Here is an 18791-nt window from a genome sequence, read left to right as displayed (position 1 = left end):
TAGTCTGCTGAGAAAGTGACAGAGAAAGAAAGAGCAACTGTCCAAGATATGAACATATTTTTTTCTATGAAAACAAATTAAAATTAATAACCAGTTTCACAAAAGGTTGTGATTTTCAATACAAACATGAGGGCTAAAATGTTATTGCATTTGGAGACAAATTGCAAAAAGTCATTTACTACAGCACTGTTATTTGAGAGAAGTGGTGACATAGAGAACCGATAGGAGGTGAGAAAGCTACGAACCGTAAACCAGGATGCCAGAACCTAAATCACTAAACTGCACTTGTTTATGGCAGACTGGTGCTGCACTGCAAATTATAATCAAGTCTCTCATGACATAAAGTGGTGCCTCTTGGGAGGCAGTCCTTAAGCAACCCATTATCTGCCCACAGAGATTCCAGAAAATTAAAAAACTTTCTTGGGTAATGAAATCAAATTAAATGGCACACATGAAAATAAAATTTGCAAATTTAGCTTTTAAATATATTAGCCAATGATGTTATTATTAAAGTCTCTAACTTAAAAAACATTTTCGAAATCAAAAACAAATTCCAAATTAGCCAATACAGGTTTCCAGGTCTTAACACTGTTCACCTCTTTTGTAGCTCATTGTTAACTAATTGACCCACTTGATAAATACTTTGAAATAAAAAAGATCAGCAACTTTGATATTTATCACTCACTACCCATTCCCCACGCTTCTGCCCGCGTAGTAGTGAAACATGACAGTGAGGAGGGCCCATCTCCCCACTCCTGACGTCACACTTCCCCCTCCTCTCGGCCCACAGCCTCTGTCTTGGATTAACATGAATATATTGCTCCTGCAAGCGAACTACGATTCTTAGCGCGATTAGAGAAACCTTACAGGTTTGACTATCTTAAATTATTAAATTCATGGATTCTGACAACGTAGTGTTACTCATTTGATGACTGATCCAGTCAGGTCAGTGTCTTGGAGATTCACAGTCATTTTAGTCTAATGTGGCTCAGTTCTGGTGTCTTACAGATTCTGACCACCATTGGTCCATCGATGCAGACAGATATCAATGTTAATTTATCCTGTACTAGCCGTGCAGCTCCGCCCACATATTAGTGAAAAAAGACAGCGAGGAGGGCTCTGCCTAGCTCCCCACTCCTGAAGTCACGTTTCCCCGTCCCCTCGGCCCGCAGCCTCTGTCTCGGATTAGCGCAAAGCGAACAATGAGAGAAGTTGCAAAATCAACAGGAATGTTCAAGCAAATTATAGAGAAAAAAAAAACAAACAATCTAAATCTGTTAAGTAGTTCTCTCGTTTGCTAGCTAGCGGAGTTAAAGTACACCTAGAGGCTGGCACGTGAGTGAGGACACTTAGCGAGATGAGAGAAGTAGTTCTCTCGTCAAAAATGGACAGACATACGTTGGATTTTATATATCTCCTTATATATAATTTGATACTATCCGTTCGCGTCAATACTCCGTATGTATGGTGTTCACGTCAATACAAGTTAGAACCATGCAATGGGACCTCTGTAGTTAGAACATAACGTGGCAAACGCGGACGCAGTATTGCATGATTGGCTAAGAATGTTCGAATACTTCAGTGACACCGCTGGACGGCCGAGTATAGTAAGTCAGTGTTGGTTCGAGCATATAACAGTAAGTTCGGTTGGTTTTTGGAACGTTGGTTTGGTGGGGCATACTTTCCAGGACTAACATAGTCAACTGACTTAAACCCTTCGACAGTTCCGGAACCATAAGTAATTTAGAACGTATCGCCATTACTTGGTACATCAAAATCTATCTTTGGGCAGTTCGATTTTGGCATCCGTCCATCTGACATATATTGGCAAACTGAGGAATGACGGCTGGGTATTAACAACGGTCATTGTTTAAATTTTAGCCGATCTCAGATCTAAAATGACCACGCCAACATAATTATTACTCCGACTCTGATTAGAGTCGTAAAATATGGTTTGTTTTAAAAAATTTGTTTGCCGGAAAAAATCAAATGAGGTGCACTGAAGAGCTGAGTTCACGTCTCGCAGCCCCGTTTAAACAGGAAGCCCTTCATTACATCGGCCGAAAAGGTCTATTTTAAGCACAAATCAGTGCCATGATGATAAAATCATTTCAAGGACTTAAAAAAAACAAATTATTCTTTGCAGAGAAAGTATGGATTTCACAAATGTAGAATTTGCAGCCCGATTCGATCGGGCTCCCAGTCGCTAGTATATATGGATGAGAGATATACAGCGATGAAAATAAGTATTGAACGCATCAATGTTTTCATCAGTAGATGTTTCTAATGGGGCTATTGACATGAAATTTACTTTTTCCCTGTGTCATTTCAATTAATGTATTGACTTATTTGTTTTGATTTCTTTGTATGTGTGGATTACCTGGGTGTTACCAACATCAGGTGAAAATTTCATGTCAATAGCCCCAATAGAAATATATTTACTGAAAAAAACAACGCGTTCAATACTTATTTTCCTCTGAATTTGTCTGAGGCCTTACCGTCTCAACTTCTAATGATCTCCTCTCACATCATGAGAAGATGAGTTACTAAAGATACATTACATTTTTTTTTTTTGAAATTTTAATAAATTTTATTGCAATCATTCCATACAAATCAATTTTTACAAAAAGTAGAAGAGACTTTTTCATTTCACTTTTTCAATTCTGATTGCTATGTGAAATGCTCTGCTTTAAAACACAGTGTGGTTAAGGCCGTGATTCGGTTAATGGTTCTGTACTTATTAATGAATACATTTCTTTCTTTACTTTCAGATCGGTGCCTACTGCTATGTGGAATGCTCTGCTTTAACACAAAAAGGCCTGAAGACTGTTTTTGATGAAGCCATAATTGCCATCTTAACCCCAAAGAGAAATGCCCTGAAAAAGAGACTAGGCTCCAGGTGCATAAACTGTTGTCTAATTACATGAGAAATGGGGAGTGAAGAAGAAGTAGAAGAAACTGCAAAGCAAAAGGAAGTGCCAAACAGAGCCTCCGAGTCGGGCTGTGATTTTCAAAGAGCTCTGTGCTTGACCAGTGCATTCTGTACCGCTTTTCAAAACCCCTTGCCCACACCCCCCCCAACTCTACAATTCAATAGCACAGGAAAAAGGGCAAAGCAGCACACAATTTTATAAAATTAATTTAATATGTTCTGAAAGTGTCCTCCCTCAGGCATGTTTTGTCCAGGACTTAACCCACTCAATGCCTTACCAGCTTTTACACCAATCTTCTCTACACTGAAGAAACTCTTACGTCTAAGAAGCGAGGTTGTCTGTAAGACATTCTGCGGAGGTTCAGCTGCTTTAAAAATATAAACAAAGAGGAAAAAAAATGTCATCGAGTTTAACACTCATCAGGCTAGTGGCAAAGGGGCTGCCAGAACCCACACAGACTTCTTTTTATCCTCTGCCGTGGAGTGGTGCCATCATCCGTCACTGGGACTCACTGTTCCGTTTGCAGCTTTATTTGCTCTTATAGGTCAGATGCTTCCTGTACCAGTAAATCCATGAGGGTGCAACGATGAGTCCAATGACGAAGCCAAAAGTTGCCCCCAGTGTGCAGGAGACTGGCCAGACCTGCCCAAACAGAAAAACACAACATCAATAGAAGCACAATATAAGCATTCAGTTCAGTCCAAGCTCTCGCTTCTTCTCATTAGCCTTTGGTAAAGCCCCCATTGCTGAACAGCACTTTCATAACGACGGGAAATTTGAATACAAGACTGTAGCTATCCAGTAAGTCCACAGTTGGAATTGGATGCTGGAGGTTTCTTAGCACAGCTTTGCCTGTGTTTGGATTTAAATGCAAAGTGACACAAAAAGAGTGACTAAACACTATTTGCTGTAAGCTTTTTTTATTCAATGCACATTAAATGCAACGAAGATAGTTTTATTTGGCTATTAAAGGTTAGCAGTACATCTACAGTGTAACTGTAGATTTGTGTTTCCTTCCTTAATCACTCCCCAGGATGTATTTTAAACTGAATAATAAAAAAACTACAAAGCTTTACAGTGTCTTGTGGGTCTTCCCTTTCTTTTAGCGAGCTGCCACTCCCTTCTGCATGTTAGAATTGGTACCATGATCTAATCAAAGCTACTCTGCAGGAGTCGGACAATGACATCAAAAATAAAAATGAAAAAAAAAAAGGCATAGTTGGCGCATTGGTAGCACTGCTGCCTCGCAGTAAGGAGACCTGGGTTCGCTTCCCAGGTCCTCCTTACATGGAGTTTGCAGGTTTTCCCTGTGTCTGCGTGGGTTTTCTCCCACAGTCCAAAGACATATAGGTTAGGTGCATTGGCAATCCTAAATTGTCACTAGTGTGTTTGTGCCCTGCAGTGGGCTGGCACCCTGCCTGGGGTTTGTTCCTGCCTTGTGCCCTGTGTTGGCTGGGATTGGCTCCAGCAGACCCCCCTTGACCCTGTGTTTGGATATAGTGGGTTGGATAATGGATGGAGGATGGATGAATGGTAATGGAAGATAGCACAACCCAAGGCCCTACATGAAAGGGAGTCTTACATTCCATTTGTCCTACTTGTATAAAGCTACTTTGTTAGTGAGCACAGTTATAAAATAAGCAACGAACAGTGACAACAGACTCATCAATAAATATACAGGCATATAACTGTTGATGCAGAACGTTATATCAAAAAAAAAAAAAATAAAGACACAAAGCAAATAAGGGGATTTCAGCTCAGTTTATTGAGATTCAGAGTATGACAAAGAAACATCAAAGTCCAAAGGCATTTCAGCAAGAGTCATTCAGAGACAGATTTAATTGAAGTTTCAGATCCCAGGGCGACAATTCTTAAAGATCCTTGCTGCTCTCGGGTTTGAAGGTTGAACTCCTAGTTTACAACAAGTGCAGTTTTTAGAAAGTATAGCTGTAGGACAAAAGTGTAAATGGCACAGTGGGGAGAGCACTTAGGCTTTAATCATCTGGCAGAGAAGTGTCATTAGGACTAAAACCGAGGGCAAGTCTGAAGGGAAAATAAAAACCAAGGACAATCTAGCCAGACAACTCATTTTCTGTTCACTTTTTTTAATCTGGAAAGGGTCGGTTGTGCTTCATATTTTCATAAAAAGGATGTTGCTTTATAAGTAGTATTATTTTTCATGGCCCATCTGGAGATATTTTTGTACTCTTCGCAACAGCTTTCATGGACAGCTACCTCTGCCAAATTAAATCACGAGGATTGCGTTGGCCTTACTCCCCTATAGCATTTTTACACCACTATTCTTTCAAAATGGTTGTCAGGCTTTTAAACATACTGCACATATGAAAAGTACAAATTTTATATCTGCTTATGTTGTTGGGAAAAGCCTTATCACAAATGCATACTACAACTAATTTGATAATAATGAATGAAAGCACACCCAAGTAAAAAAAATTACATAAGTGCATAAATAGTCCTTCAGCATATTATCACCGATTAAATATTAACTGGTGTGAATATCTTACAATTGTAGAAGTATGTGGGACAATATTTTTCTGTGATACAAGATCATTTTAAAGTAATAAACAAATTTGACATCACTTGATAATTTTTTTCTGAATACATTTTTGTATATCAAACATAACTAAGAGGGCGGCACGGTGGCGCAGTGGTAGCGCTGCTGCCTCACAGTTAGGAGACCTGGGTTTGCTTCCCGGGTCCTCCCTGCGTGGAGTTTGCATGTTCTCCCCATGTCTGCGTGGGTTTCCTCCCACAGTATAAAGGCAAGCAGGTTGGGTGCATTGGCGATCGTAAATTGTCCCTAGTGTGTGGGTGTGGGTGTGTGTGTGTCCTGCGGTGGGCTGGCACCCTGGATGGGGTTTGTTTCCTGCCTTGCGCCCTGTGCTGGCTGGGAATGGCTCCAGCAGACCCCCATGACCCTGTGTTAGGTTGGAAAATGACTGACTGACTGACATAATAAATTAACAAAAAAAAAAAAAAAAAAGAGACAACTGAGACTTGTAACATGATGCCACTTTCTTGCAGATATATTTCTTTTTTTTTTAATCAAAAAAGTGTTTCAGAGCGATAAAGCCAAATTCTCAGCCTCTATGATGTCAAAAGAAGCAAAAATGTGGCGTGATTAACTGTTTTATTACCGTAACTGTTCGCTCGATTATCACAGAGCATTAAATAATTTGTAGTTGAATTAACTGTATCAATAGTCAGATTTATTCTTTCTGCAAGTAATTTTCTTTTCAACATATGCAGCTTTTTAGATTTATTAGCTACAGTATTTTTAGACATAAACATGCAGCTCCAAAAGCATCAAGGTGAAATCATAGAAACTGTAAGGACATTGAGAAGGATAGGTGTTACACTTTGAAATAGGAAGAGATTATTTAATCTCAGACTGGTGTTAGATACATTATAATATTTTTGAGGAAATCCAATTACTAATGTAAACAAAGAGCAACCATGAAGTGGGGGTTAAAGGAAAAAAAAATATACTGTTTATATTTCCAGTCCAAAAAAAAAAAAATATATATTTTTTTTTCAGTCCAGATAGGATCTGCAAAACCACCACACCTCCTTGTGCATGTCCAGCCAACAGAAGTGTGCAATTACATGCTGTAGGGTTTCTTTAGGGCCCAAATGCAAACCCCGCGAAAGTGAGCCAAGTCACATACCTCCCGACAAGGAGTTGGCTCTTGATCATGTCACGGGATTCTGTCACCTGGCACAACAAATCATTTTCAAGGACGAAGTGTGGCAAAGGGGGTGTGCATGTATTCCTGGCATGTTTCACCGATTCATCCCTCTACTGTTCGCGCTTAACAGAGGCGGGCAGTTGGTGGAAACATAGCCGTAACAAAGTGAGGATATCGGGAAATCTTACATTGGGCCCCAGGTGCCCCAAGGGAGGCAGGTTTGTCTCTGAACCTGTGGCTTCCTCCTCCTGCTCCAGGTCTATGAGGTCATACTCGGTAGACAACTCTTTAGCTGTTTTCTTGCATGGCTGGGACTCCTTCTTGGGCTCTCATCACCAGGCTTGATAGACCATGTGGGCACGACGGGTCCTGGTCAGGTTTGATTTGGAACCAGTCTCTCCCCAGAATCAAGGCATAAGGAGGCTTCAGGACTACCACCACCTGCTTTCGGCTTAATTGCCCTCAAACCATGATCCAACAGTGTTGTGATGTGAAATTCTGGCATACAAGTTGATAAATATGTTGTATGTCTTTATTTGTAAACTTAGGCAAATCAATGTAATATTAGTGTTACATTAGTGAGAAGCATTCATGCCCATCGCCCCGGACTAAGTCAGGAAAGTGAATTTTACGACAGAGTTGGGGGAAGTGACTCAAACAAGTTTGGTAAATGTTTCTCTGAAGTCACTAAACCCTCAGAGGAAAGCCAGGCTGCCTAACTACCAGGATTTACCTTAACATATGGTTTGGGTGGCGGGTGGCAGGTGTGAAGGTGTTCTATTCCCCCCATTGGTCTTAAGTATGGCTGTTTGGAACTGGGTTGTATCAAAAACCTTTAAACTCCATGACACTCTATTGGCTCTGGGGGTTGGACAGAACATCTATAAATTTGCTTTCCTTACTCCTCTCTCTCTCTTACCAAACTGAAGAAAGACCATCTCACACCATGAACTGAAAAGGACAACACAATGAAGAGCACAGCTTGGCAGCCATATTGAGACAGCCATGCAGCCTGTTCTGAAGAATGATGCCTTAGCTACTGACATTTTAAGTAACTAACAAGTCTGTGTGCCGCCTGAAACTACACATCACCATTTATCAGGTTGTATGGTTGCCAATATTCAAATGTACTTTGCATATTGTTATTATTTATGAATATTATCAATAATGCATTATTTAAAGTGTAACTTAACTCCTGCTTGTCTTTTACTAAACCTAACTGCCTGAAGTTATAGATGTAGAAGGGAAGGTGGGGAGAAGTTATATGGTACAATACCTTATAAACAGTGGTGAGTCTGGCAGATTTGAGGAAGTCTGACAAAGGACACATATTAATAATACAAAAGGGGAAAGTAGAATAATATATTACTTTGCCAAGCCAAAACAAACAGTATTCAGTGGGGTACTCCTTGGCCTCACCATGAATACATGTAAGACAGGTCCATCTGCATTCATACTGTTCTGACCGGATGTAACTGTGAGCAGCAATGGTGACGCTGCTGCCAGTGTCAGACGGTGTAGACCAGGTGTCCATTTAATCTGGCCATGCCAGAGGGGAGGGACACATGCAGACTCAGGAATGAGAATGGACAAAGGCTCACTGAATTCTGTACCTTGAATAACTGAGTCATTGGGGGCAGCATGTTTCCACAGCGGGACATTCACAACCTCACATGTTACTTGCCCAATCGCAGAGACAAGAACCAAATAGACCACTTGCTGATTAATGGTGAATGGAGGCGAATGCTGCTTGATGTAAAAGTGAGGAGAGGAGCAGATGTTTAAAGTGATCACCATCTAGTAACAGCCATTGTGAGATTGAAATTAAGGAGCACAGGGTGGAAAACCAACTCATAGAAACGTTTCAATGTGGACCTGCTGAAGAACAGTGAAGCCAAGAAAGCTTTTGTTACTCAAATCAAAAACAGATACTAGGTAATACAAAATATGGAGAGTAAATATAATGAAGAAAGAATTAAATCAGAAGTGGAAGAGTGTGGCCGTGCTGTACACTAAGATCAGTGAGGAATGCTTAGGCTATACACAGAAAGGGAGAAGAAAGGAATGGATATCAGAAGGGACATGGTCAGCCATTGACAGACGATGTAGATTTAAAAAGAAGCTGAATGACACCAAGTCAGTTAGACTCAAGAAAACAAACAATATAGAGAAGCCCATAGAACTATAAAGAGAATAGTGAGAGTGGACAAACAAGCTTTCATGGATGGTCTTGCAGTACAAGCTGAAGAGGCAGCTAGTAAGGGAGAATGGGGAAAGGTCTACAAAATCACAAAAGATATATGTGGCAGAGGTAGAACAACAGAACCTGTTAAAGATAAACAAGGAAGCCTTCTAAAAGAGGAACAGGAAGCCTGATGGAGGGAATATTTTAAATAAGTATTAAACAGACCTCCACCAGAAGAAGATATGGAAATCTTAGAAGCAGAAAACGACCTTGCTACTGACACGAAGCCACCAGGAAAAGAAGAAATAATAGCAGCAGAGAAATCACTAGAGAATGGAAAATCCCCAGGATGAGACAACTTAAATGCTGAACATTTCAAGGTAAACCCTGAACTTGCAGCCACTATCCTCCATCCTCTATTTAGAGCTATCTGGGAGGAACCTCAAGTCCTGGAGGAATGGAATAAGGGAATTATAATCAAAATCGCTCAGTGATAATAACTGGCGTGGAGTTATACTCCTTTCCATCCCCTATAAGATTCAAGGCAAGATTATCATCAAACGAATATCAGAAGCAGTAGTTAAGTCACTGAGGAAAGAGCAAGCAGGTTTTATGGAAAGTGAGATGCTTTACTGACCAGGGGCCTCATGTATAAACGGTGCGTATGCACAGAAATGTTGCGTAAGAACTTTTCTATGTTCAAATCGCGATGTATAAAACCTACACTTGACGTAAAGCCACGCACTTTTCCACGGTACCTCATACCTTGTCGTATGCAAGTTCTCCGCTCGGTTTTGCAGACTGGCGACACCCAGCGTCAAAGCAGTGCTACTGTTCCTGTGTGGTTACTCTTTTATTTTCCTGGCGCGGCTTTATAAATACACTGAAACTAACCGCATATTGTTTATTAGTGTAATACATCTGATTGTAATTAACTTGTAACAAGAGAATGGTCCAGGGAATAGCCATAGTATTACAAATACCATAACTGCTTTAGCATTGTTACTCTCACTGCACCTTCTTCTTCTTCTTCTTTCGGCTGCTCCCGTTAGGAGTTGCCACATCGGATCATCTTTTTCCATATTACTCTCACTGCACCACTCAGAGTATTTATATCACTGTATCTGAGTGGGGAATCACAGCAACAGCTGATCAGAAAGAGAATTATCGGTATACAGTATCAAGCACACGCTGTCTCAGCCACGGCAAAACGTTTCAAAGCCTTTCCTGTACGGACTTCGCGGTTCAGAAACAGTTCCATCCCAAGAACTTTAAATGCACTCAATCAAGTGCTGCTTGTAGAACTGTTTGTACTTATAAAGTACAATCACCCCACTGTAAACTTGCACTACAGTTATAATATTACACTACCTGCGCCACTTTTTAAAGCGCGTATTTACATATGATGACGATATCATTTTTAAGATGAAATGCAGCAAAATATGTTTATTATATTATACAGATAAAACTTTAACTTCATTTAAATAATCTATATTCTTCACTGGGACTGGTGTGAAGGATAGAATAATTAAACATGTACTACGAAGATATTTCAACGTTTCTTAAACGTTTTGAAGAATCGGCGCTCTAAGCTTACAAATGGCTTAACGTCTATTACAGAGCTGATTGTGTGGTGATCGGTTACTTGGAGAAAGAAAAGCAAGGACTGCAGGGACGGCCACACCAATATATATTGAATATAAAATGGAAAGAGAAAATAAACACAGCTAAAAACGCAGCGGCAAATTTCGACAAAAGTTAAACGCTTGTGTCATGAGCATGAGGTGGCTATGCAGTGTCCGCAACGGACGTGGCCATCCACCGTGCATAAGATACCATATTGACATTGGCGGGTGAAGGGGGCACCGATTCTTTCTCTGCCCAGGGCCGTCACAAGCCTAGAGCCGCCCCTGAGTACTGCTACAATAAATAATTTCATCGAAGGTCGCGCACAATCACTGCGCTGTGAAACCCATGCTTAATAACGTGCTTTAACTCCTATCATCATGAAAATGATATCACATCAGTTATTTTACATCTCAGTATTTTAGTTATTCAGAGAGCTGTAATATCACAAATGTAATGGATTCTGTGTCCTGTCAGATGAAGAGAAAGAACGGAAGCACGTAGTGATTCACACACAGAGCACATAGAAGATCACATACAAAACAAAGCACTTAACGTGCTACTTTAATTACGATATGATTTGAGAAACTGGTTAATTAAATGATTTTAAGATGAAGTTTATGATGATCACAGATTGTTCCTGCCTCGCGCTTTATTCTTGCCGGGGCTGGCACGACACTGGAAGGATAGATGGATAGAATAATTAAACATGTACTACGAAGATATTTCAATATTCCTTAAAAGTTTTAAAGAATTAGCCTTCTCAGCTTACAGATGGCTTAACGTGCATTACAGAGTTGATTGTGTGGCGAGTGGGTATTTGGAGAAAGAAAAGGAAGGACAGGAATTGGAGGTTAGTATGTTTGAAAGAGACAGTACTGCTGCAATAAATTATTTCATCGAAGGTCACGCACGGCGCAGCAAACATCTTGTGTGAGGCATGAACAATCACTGTGTCACCGTGTTCCCATGTTTAATACATGCTTTAATTCCTATCATCATGAAAATGATATCAAGTATAAATCTCAATATTTAAATTATTCATAGAGCTGTAATATCACGAATGTAATGGATTCTGTGTCCTGTTGGGGGAAGAGAAAGCCCGTTTAAGAAGCACATAGTGATTCACACACATAGAGCACATAGAAGAACACATACACAACAAAGAATTTAACGTGTTACTTTAGTTACGATGAGATTTAAGAAACTAGTAAATTAAAGGATTTTAAGATGAAGTTTATGATGTTCTACTTTAATGACAAAATAAAACTACATGATTAAAGTGGAAATTTCGAGATTGAAGTTGACATTTCGTGCTTTTTCCCCACTGTGTGCCTTTTTTTTCCTCTGTACCCTAAAAAGCTTTCATATGACACTCAGACGGTGGGCTACGACTCGCCTTTTCATGGCGACTTTGATATCCGACAGCTCCTTTTTTATTTCCGGCACTGTGCGACTTTGTGAACTTGAGCTTTCAAGATTCTCCAACACGCTATGTCACTCGATCGACTTCCTTTTGTTGATTATACCACGGTTTAAATCAACAAATAGTATTTTTTTCCTTTGCCTCCACTTAGTATTCGCTAAAATTCTTATATTTTCCCCCCGTGCTTTTCCCATTGTCACAGAAGGCTGAGCTTAAGGGCAATTTATATTGATTTGCATATTCAAAGAGACGTAATTCTGGGAGGAGTTGGGGCGGGACAGAAGGCACGTGCACGAGCGTTACTTTTCACGCTGACCAGGATTTATGGAGCAGAAGAACGTGAAAGTTGGAGTACGCACAGGTTCCTGCATTTGGATTTTTCTGTGCGTAAGCACATTTCGGCTTTGTGCTTACGTCATGTTATAGTGTGAGTTCTACACACGGCATTACACATGAGGCCCCAGATCTTTGCTTTATGCAACATCATTGAGCAGAGACAACTGTACACCACTGTTGTTGATTTTGAAAAAGCCTCTGACTGCGTTCACATGTTTGGCATATCTTGAGAGCTTACTGAGTTCTGCAACATTTGGTGAAGCTTATTAAGAATTTCTATATCAACTTCTATTGCAGTGTGGGCTACAATGACTTGCATTTTGAAGTGAAAGCTGGTGTGTGGCAAGGATGCTTAATTTCTGTTACACTGTTCAATGTTGCTATTGACTGTATTTTTTTTTTAAAAATATGAGGTAGTCCGCTGCCAATCCTTCATCCAAATCACAATATGCATATTGTGCCTCACCCGGAGGAAAAGAAGTCAGGAGGTAAGTCCATTCTCATCACAGTCAGCATTGCCAGGTGGCAGTCTGCTCAAAGATGAGCAAGTTGGCTTTGACATCTTCTCACGGCCTCATAGGAACCAAAAGTTGTGCTGGCCTTTGCCTTCTTGCAGGGTGTCCTCCTTTACCAACTCCAAGAGATGCCTCTGTGACAGACATCTCCCCCAGCCCGGCCTGTAGTTGCACGAGCTGCTCCACCAACTGCTGCACAACTTTAGCTAGCCCTACCGGTTACAACATTGCTAGGGCCAGACTATCCTGCCAACTGCACCACGTGTGGTTGGGCAGTGAAAAAGCAGTCTCGAATAGAAAAGTTTTGGGACGCCAACTGGGTTGCCCAGTGTATTCGCCGCCAGACAAACTTAATAGAAAAGAAAAGCCGCAGTCTAGCGCTACTCCCTACACCAGGTTTCTCATAAACAAAGAAAAGTTGACTTGCTCTCAGGTGTGTCAGTGCTCTGTCCAGCCGCTAGCTCTGGCCTTCAAACAAAATAGACATTTTCTTCTTCTGGGACGCCCAGCTGTAATGGCACTCAGACTAGATGGAGTGGGATTTAGGCGACCTTATTAGGTGGTTTTAGTGCTAGGCGTGCAGAACAACAAGAAAATAAAGTTAGCGGTAGCCCCCTCCCTCGTGTTGGCAGGTTATTGCATGCCTGAACCAAGCCTGCTGAGGAGTCCTTTGACACACGTGTGAATATACATATGCAGGATGTGAAACACGCAGACATATGGCCCTAAAATACAGGTGGTTCACAAACGCAAACTGTACTTCTCCATTTTGGCAACACATTTATGTATTTTCACCATGAAAAACTTCTTCTTGCAATCTGCATCCTGGAATATGCCTTGCATGCCCTTCGCATAGCCTCATTGCTCAACTGCTCTTTAAGTACCTACTGTGATGTGCTTGACATTTGGCAGATGACACTGCTCTGCCTTTTTTCTTCTTTCTATAATGGAGTTTTATGTCACGTTCATGGATCAATAAACAAAATACTTACAATTGATTATGAATTCTAAACATGTATGTACTGTGTCCTCTGCATTACCAATAGACAGGCTCGCGGGCTGTGCTTTTATTAAAATAAACTCTTCTGGCCACCAGGTTGCCGCAACCAAAATTTTTTGAAATTTCCTGAACAGATCAGGTTATATTCAGAATTTCTTCTTTTTTGTCTCTCTGCATATTCTTTCTTAGTCATCACTTAATCGTCTTCTGTGATATACTTGATGCTCAGCAGATGGCACTGCTCTTATTCTTCTTATTATGGTGTTCTTCGTGATGTAATTAGCTTCTGTAATTTGCTTGATGTCCAGCATATGTAGCTGGTCTTTTTCTTTAAGCCATGTCACTTTCTCAAACACTTTGCCATAAGAAACACAAGGGCACAAGTTTCTATGCCAAGCTTGACACCACTTCAATTTTTTTGAATTTCCAAAACATTTCAGGTCATAAGCTTTTGATTAAGACGAAGAATAAGGCACTAAGCCCAGCAGGTCAAGAGTAATCGTGCAATAGAAGACAGACCTTAGTGTATGTATATATATATATATATATATATATATATAAATATATATATATATATATATATAAATATATAATATATATAATATATATATATATATAAATATATATATATATAAATATATATATATAAATATATAAATATATATATAAATATATATATATATATATATATATATATATATATATATATATATATATATATATATATAAATATAAATATATAAATATATATATATATATATATATATATATATATATATATATATATATATATATATATATATATATATATATATATATATATATATATATATATATATATATATATATATATATATATATATATATATATATATATATATATATATATATATATATATATATATATATATATATATATATATATATATATATATATATATATATATATAATATATATATATACACTAAGGTCTGTCTTCTATTGCACGATTACTCTTGACCTGCTGGGCTTAGTGCCTTATTCTTCGTCTTAATCAAAAGCTTATGACCTGAAATGTTTTGGAAATTCAAAAAAAATTCATAAATCAGGTTACTTTTATTTTCCACTAACATCACATCACAGCAATTTCAGTAGCCAATAGTCCCGTGGTTCCTTTTTAGTAGTCATCTTGGCCTTTTTCACATTGCTCACTAACTTCTGGCAAGTAGTTTCAGTTAGGAAAACGCCATTTTTTGCAGCATTGGCTCGCACTTTAGACAGTTCATCATGGAATCATCATTGCATGTCAACATGCCAGGATTCCTTCTCGGACACTATACCTTGCTTTTCCATTTTCATACAACACAGTATGGGCTAGAGTCTTTGCTGACCAAATTCAAACTATCGTATTTCGTCACTTCCGAACAAAGACTGAAATGCAAATAGGGAATTCTCCATCTGAGGCGAGCATCATTAGCAGGAGTATTTATACTTTGCCGGTTTGTCTTTTGGCACTGCATAGAATGTCTAGGAAATGTGTGAAATATTAATCGTTTCAAACTTTTTGGCATTCTATATATTGCCTAGGCATTCTATACAATGCCTGCTTTTCATACATTGCCGTTACATTATTATATTTTGCCAAGATAAAAAAGTAAAGATTGTTACTATTTATAATTTGTTGTTTCTTTGCCATGTCAGCAATGCACACTTTACAAATTAATGCTTACAGAATTAGGTTTGCTTTTTCTTTTTTTTTTTTCATTTTTAAACAAGACAGCAATCAGTGCACAGTTTGAATTCTGACATTTACTGAACTCTTTCATTAACTTCAAGCCTTGTTTCTTGCACTCCTCATAGGATTTCAAAACAAAATTTGAACATGAGTTTTGCCTTGAGAAGCAATTTACATATTTAGTACAGAGGTTGGGTGTTTAATCTAGATCTCTTTTAAATTCCTCTATTAAAATTCCTAAGACATTTTTTTTTAAGTTTCTGAATATATATTGTATTCTGATGAAATGGGTAAAACTTTATAATCTGTCCTGTGGATGAGGAGCTGTGAGTTACATTAATTCATACTTACTGCCCAATTCTTGCTTTTAAGAGAACAACAGATAACTAAAGGCTCTGTGGAAGATTATGAGCTTTCAGATTAGCAGAGCCACTATGTAAAAATCGTTTTAATTAGCCTTTCACTTACAACATCTCATCGTTTATAGTTATTCTCTGTGTTTCGAATGTTTGTTTCACCAAATTCCTTTACAAAGATAATGTTCATTTTGGAGAAATCTGCTTCTGTCAAGTATCATTACAATATTCAGGACTACATATACAACCAAAATGGTGACGAAAAGCAATTAAATGGATTGGTTTCATAGTTAAAAATGAATTTGACATAACCTGTGAAATGATGTACCGTTTTAATACCAAAAGTATAAACAGTTACACTAAGACATAGGAAAGAGGGCACTTGAATGTCACATGATGCAAAGATTAGCCCTTTAATCAAACAGCGCTATAACATAAAATAAAACAAGCACAACTTGCAAACTGCTCGAGTACTTCTATATGAATACAACTTTTTCAAGCTCCACAAAAGACCAATGAAATATTCAGCACACACAGCTTCACATAAACCCATTAAACATTCTCTCAGAAGAAATTTTGCAGGATTTTTGGCTTAATTTATGATGGCAGACCACAAACCCGTTGGTGAACTCTTCTTAATGAAGAACCTAGGGTCTCATGTATAAACGGTACATACACACAAAAATGTTGTGTACGCCTGTTTCCATTCCCACTTCGAGATGTATAAAAACTAAACATGGCCTAAGGCCACACACATTTTTACGGCAGCCTCACACTGTGTGCACGCAAGTTTCTGTTTGGTTTTGCAAACTGGCGGCACCCTGCGTCAAAGCAGTGCTGATGTTTCTGTGATCTGCTTATCTTTTTTAGATTCACATCTATGATGCGGGTTTTATCAAATACACAGAAATTAATTGCATATTGTGTATTTTATTCACTTGATTGTAATCATTCTGTAAAAATATAATGGTACACGAAATGGCCAAAATATTCCAACCACCATGGCTGTTTTAGCATTGTTAGAAGACATCGCAAAAGGAAGAATTAGAAAAGAGCGCGTATTTACAGATGATGACTGGCTTCTAAGTTAATTTTGATTTCCAAGAGTTATCCTCTTGACGCTGTGTGCTGAATTGGTGTCGGCTTTACAAAGGCAGACTGTGAGGAATTGTGCTCTACTTGCTCCTTTGCAGGTTCACTCTCGGGTTTTTAGCTACTGGAGCTTTTCAACGTGAACTTGCTGACCAATCTGGTATTTCTCAGTCATCACCGAGTCGCGCCATGCCAGCTGTATAGGATGGTATAAGCCATTTGTCGTTCAGATATACAAGATTTCCTTACACTGCGGTTGAACTGGGAAACATCAAAGAGCAATTTGCAGCAACGATCGCTTTTCCAAATGTAATCAGAGCAGCCAATTGCACTCATATTGCTATTGCCATGACGTTGGTCAAGTTACATCTGCCTGGGATGAACCGCCAAAAGAATGAGCTAGCATTACATCATCTATAGCAAGGGAAGCCTATAAAAAATGGCAGATCTGCACAGTTGCAAGTGCTTCTTCCAATTACTGCAGCAAAAGTCAAGCAGTCCTTTTAAGGATAAACAGCAGAGAATTGATCCGTTGTGGCGCTCGCCACCAACACTACGCTATAAAGGTAACTTCAGGGAATGAATTTGCTTATGTAAATAGAAAGCATTTCCACTCTATTAATGTGCTGCTCTATAGTGCACAGAACGTATGTCACATTGTACAAGTATGTAGCGTGCTGCATATATAATGTGGCACACAACAGTGGCTTGCCCATGCCTGAAGAGATGCTGTATGACGAACCTGACCCAGACCCACCATCAAATGATCAGTCAAATCGGGCAGCGTTACCACTTCATTTGAATGTAAAAAACAGGTAATCAGAAGCAGAATTTATTTTTTAACCAATTGATGTAATTTGTGGTCAATATCACATAGTACAGCCCTTACATTCCTTAGTTTCTTGGCCAGATCTCTTACAACATCCACAATTGCATTTTGTGACTCAGAACATTGTCCATCTACACACAGCCAGATGGTCGCCCTGTGGTTTCTGAGACAGAGGTGTGTCTGCAGTCAATGCCTAAAGATATGCTCGGAAAAGTAGCACAATCACCATCGCACGGGGGTCAGCTTTGTAATACTGTCTGAAACAGAATAAACAAAACGGCAGACTGCAACTCAGGTTTACAGGTCGGCTGTGACATCTGACCACTTCTTTTTTATTTCAGGCATTGTGCGACTTTCTGAACTTGAACTTTCAAGTGTCTCCGACACTCTTTTGTTGCTTATACCACTGCTTAAGCCAAATAGTAGGTTTTTCCTTGCTTCCACGTCGCATTCGCTGAAATTCCCAAACACGTGCTTTTGTCTTAAAGCCAAACACTGAACGGAAGGTGATGTTTATATTTGTTTGTATATTAAAATATGCAAAATTATGGGAGGAATCATGGTGGGACAGCAGGCGCGTGCATGTGTGTTACATTTCACGCTGACTGGGATTTATGGAGCAGAAGTGCGTGGAAGTTGGCTTATGCGCGGTTTTGTGCATCTGAATTTTTTTTTGTGTACGCACATTTCCACTTTTGTCTGTACGCCATGTTTTAGTGTGAATTTTACACACAGCATTATACATGAGCCCTCGGGTGTTCTGAATAATGCCGAATTTAAGCAAACATCACAAATCTTCCAATGGTACTACTAGTTTTACATTTACTCTCTCGTTACTCAATTGTTTTTCTGGCACAAGTTTCATTTTCTTGTAGAAAACATAACTGTATTCAATTAATCATTTTCTAAACTATATAAGAACATAATAAATAAATAATACATCTACTGCCAAAATCGAGCCTGAAATGTTTGAACAAATTGACAAACATATGAGATAAAATTTAAATTTGAAATATTGTAGCCAGCACAAAGTTTTAATTTTGGAACCAAGTTAGTCTAAAGTCAGCT

The 18791-nt window shown here is 39.0% G+C and overlaps 2 protein-coding genes across 6 annotated transcripts in view; one reads left to right on the top strand and one right to left on the bottom strand.

Annotated features, from left to right (window-relative positions):
• Nucleotides 1-3094, top strand: part of rhoq (ras homolog family member Q) — a 100038-nt gene extending 96944 nt beyond the window's left edge. For both annotated transcript variants that reach the window (XM_039738207.1, XM_039738206.1), the window contains one exon: nucleotides 2772-3094. In XM_039738207.1, the coding sequence (XP_039594141.1) occupies nucleotides 2772-2927 (156 nt within the window). In that variant the 3' untranslated portion in view covers nucleotides 2928-3094. The remainder of the gene's footprint in view (nucleotides 1-2771) is intronic.
• A 30-nt stretch (nucleotides 3095-3124) lies between these two features.
• Nucleotides 3125-18791, bottom strand: part of pigf (phosphatidylinositol glycan anchor biosynthesis, class F) — a 62887-nt gene continuing 47220 nt past the window's right edge. For all 4 annotated transcript variants that reach the window (XM_039738202.1, XM_039738204.1, XM_039738201.1 and 1 more), the window contains exon 6: nucleotides 3125-3575. In XM_039738202.1, coding sequence (XP_039594136.1) covers nucleotides 3462-3575 — 114 coding nt within the window. In that variant the 3' untranslated portion in view covers nucleotides 3125-3461. The remainder of the gene's footprint in view (nucleotides 3576-18791) is intronic.

This window comes from Polypterus senegalus, chromosome 16 (assembly GCF_016835505.1).
Source record: "Polypterus senegalus isolate Bchr_013 chromosome 16, ASM1683550v1, whole genome shotgun sequence".
Taxonomy (NCBI): domain Eukaryota; kingdom Metazoa; phylum Chordata; class Cladistia; order Polypteriformes; family Polypteridae; genus Polypterus; species Polypterus senegalus.
This window is presented reverse-complemented; position numbering and strand designations above follow the sequence as displayed.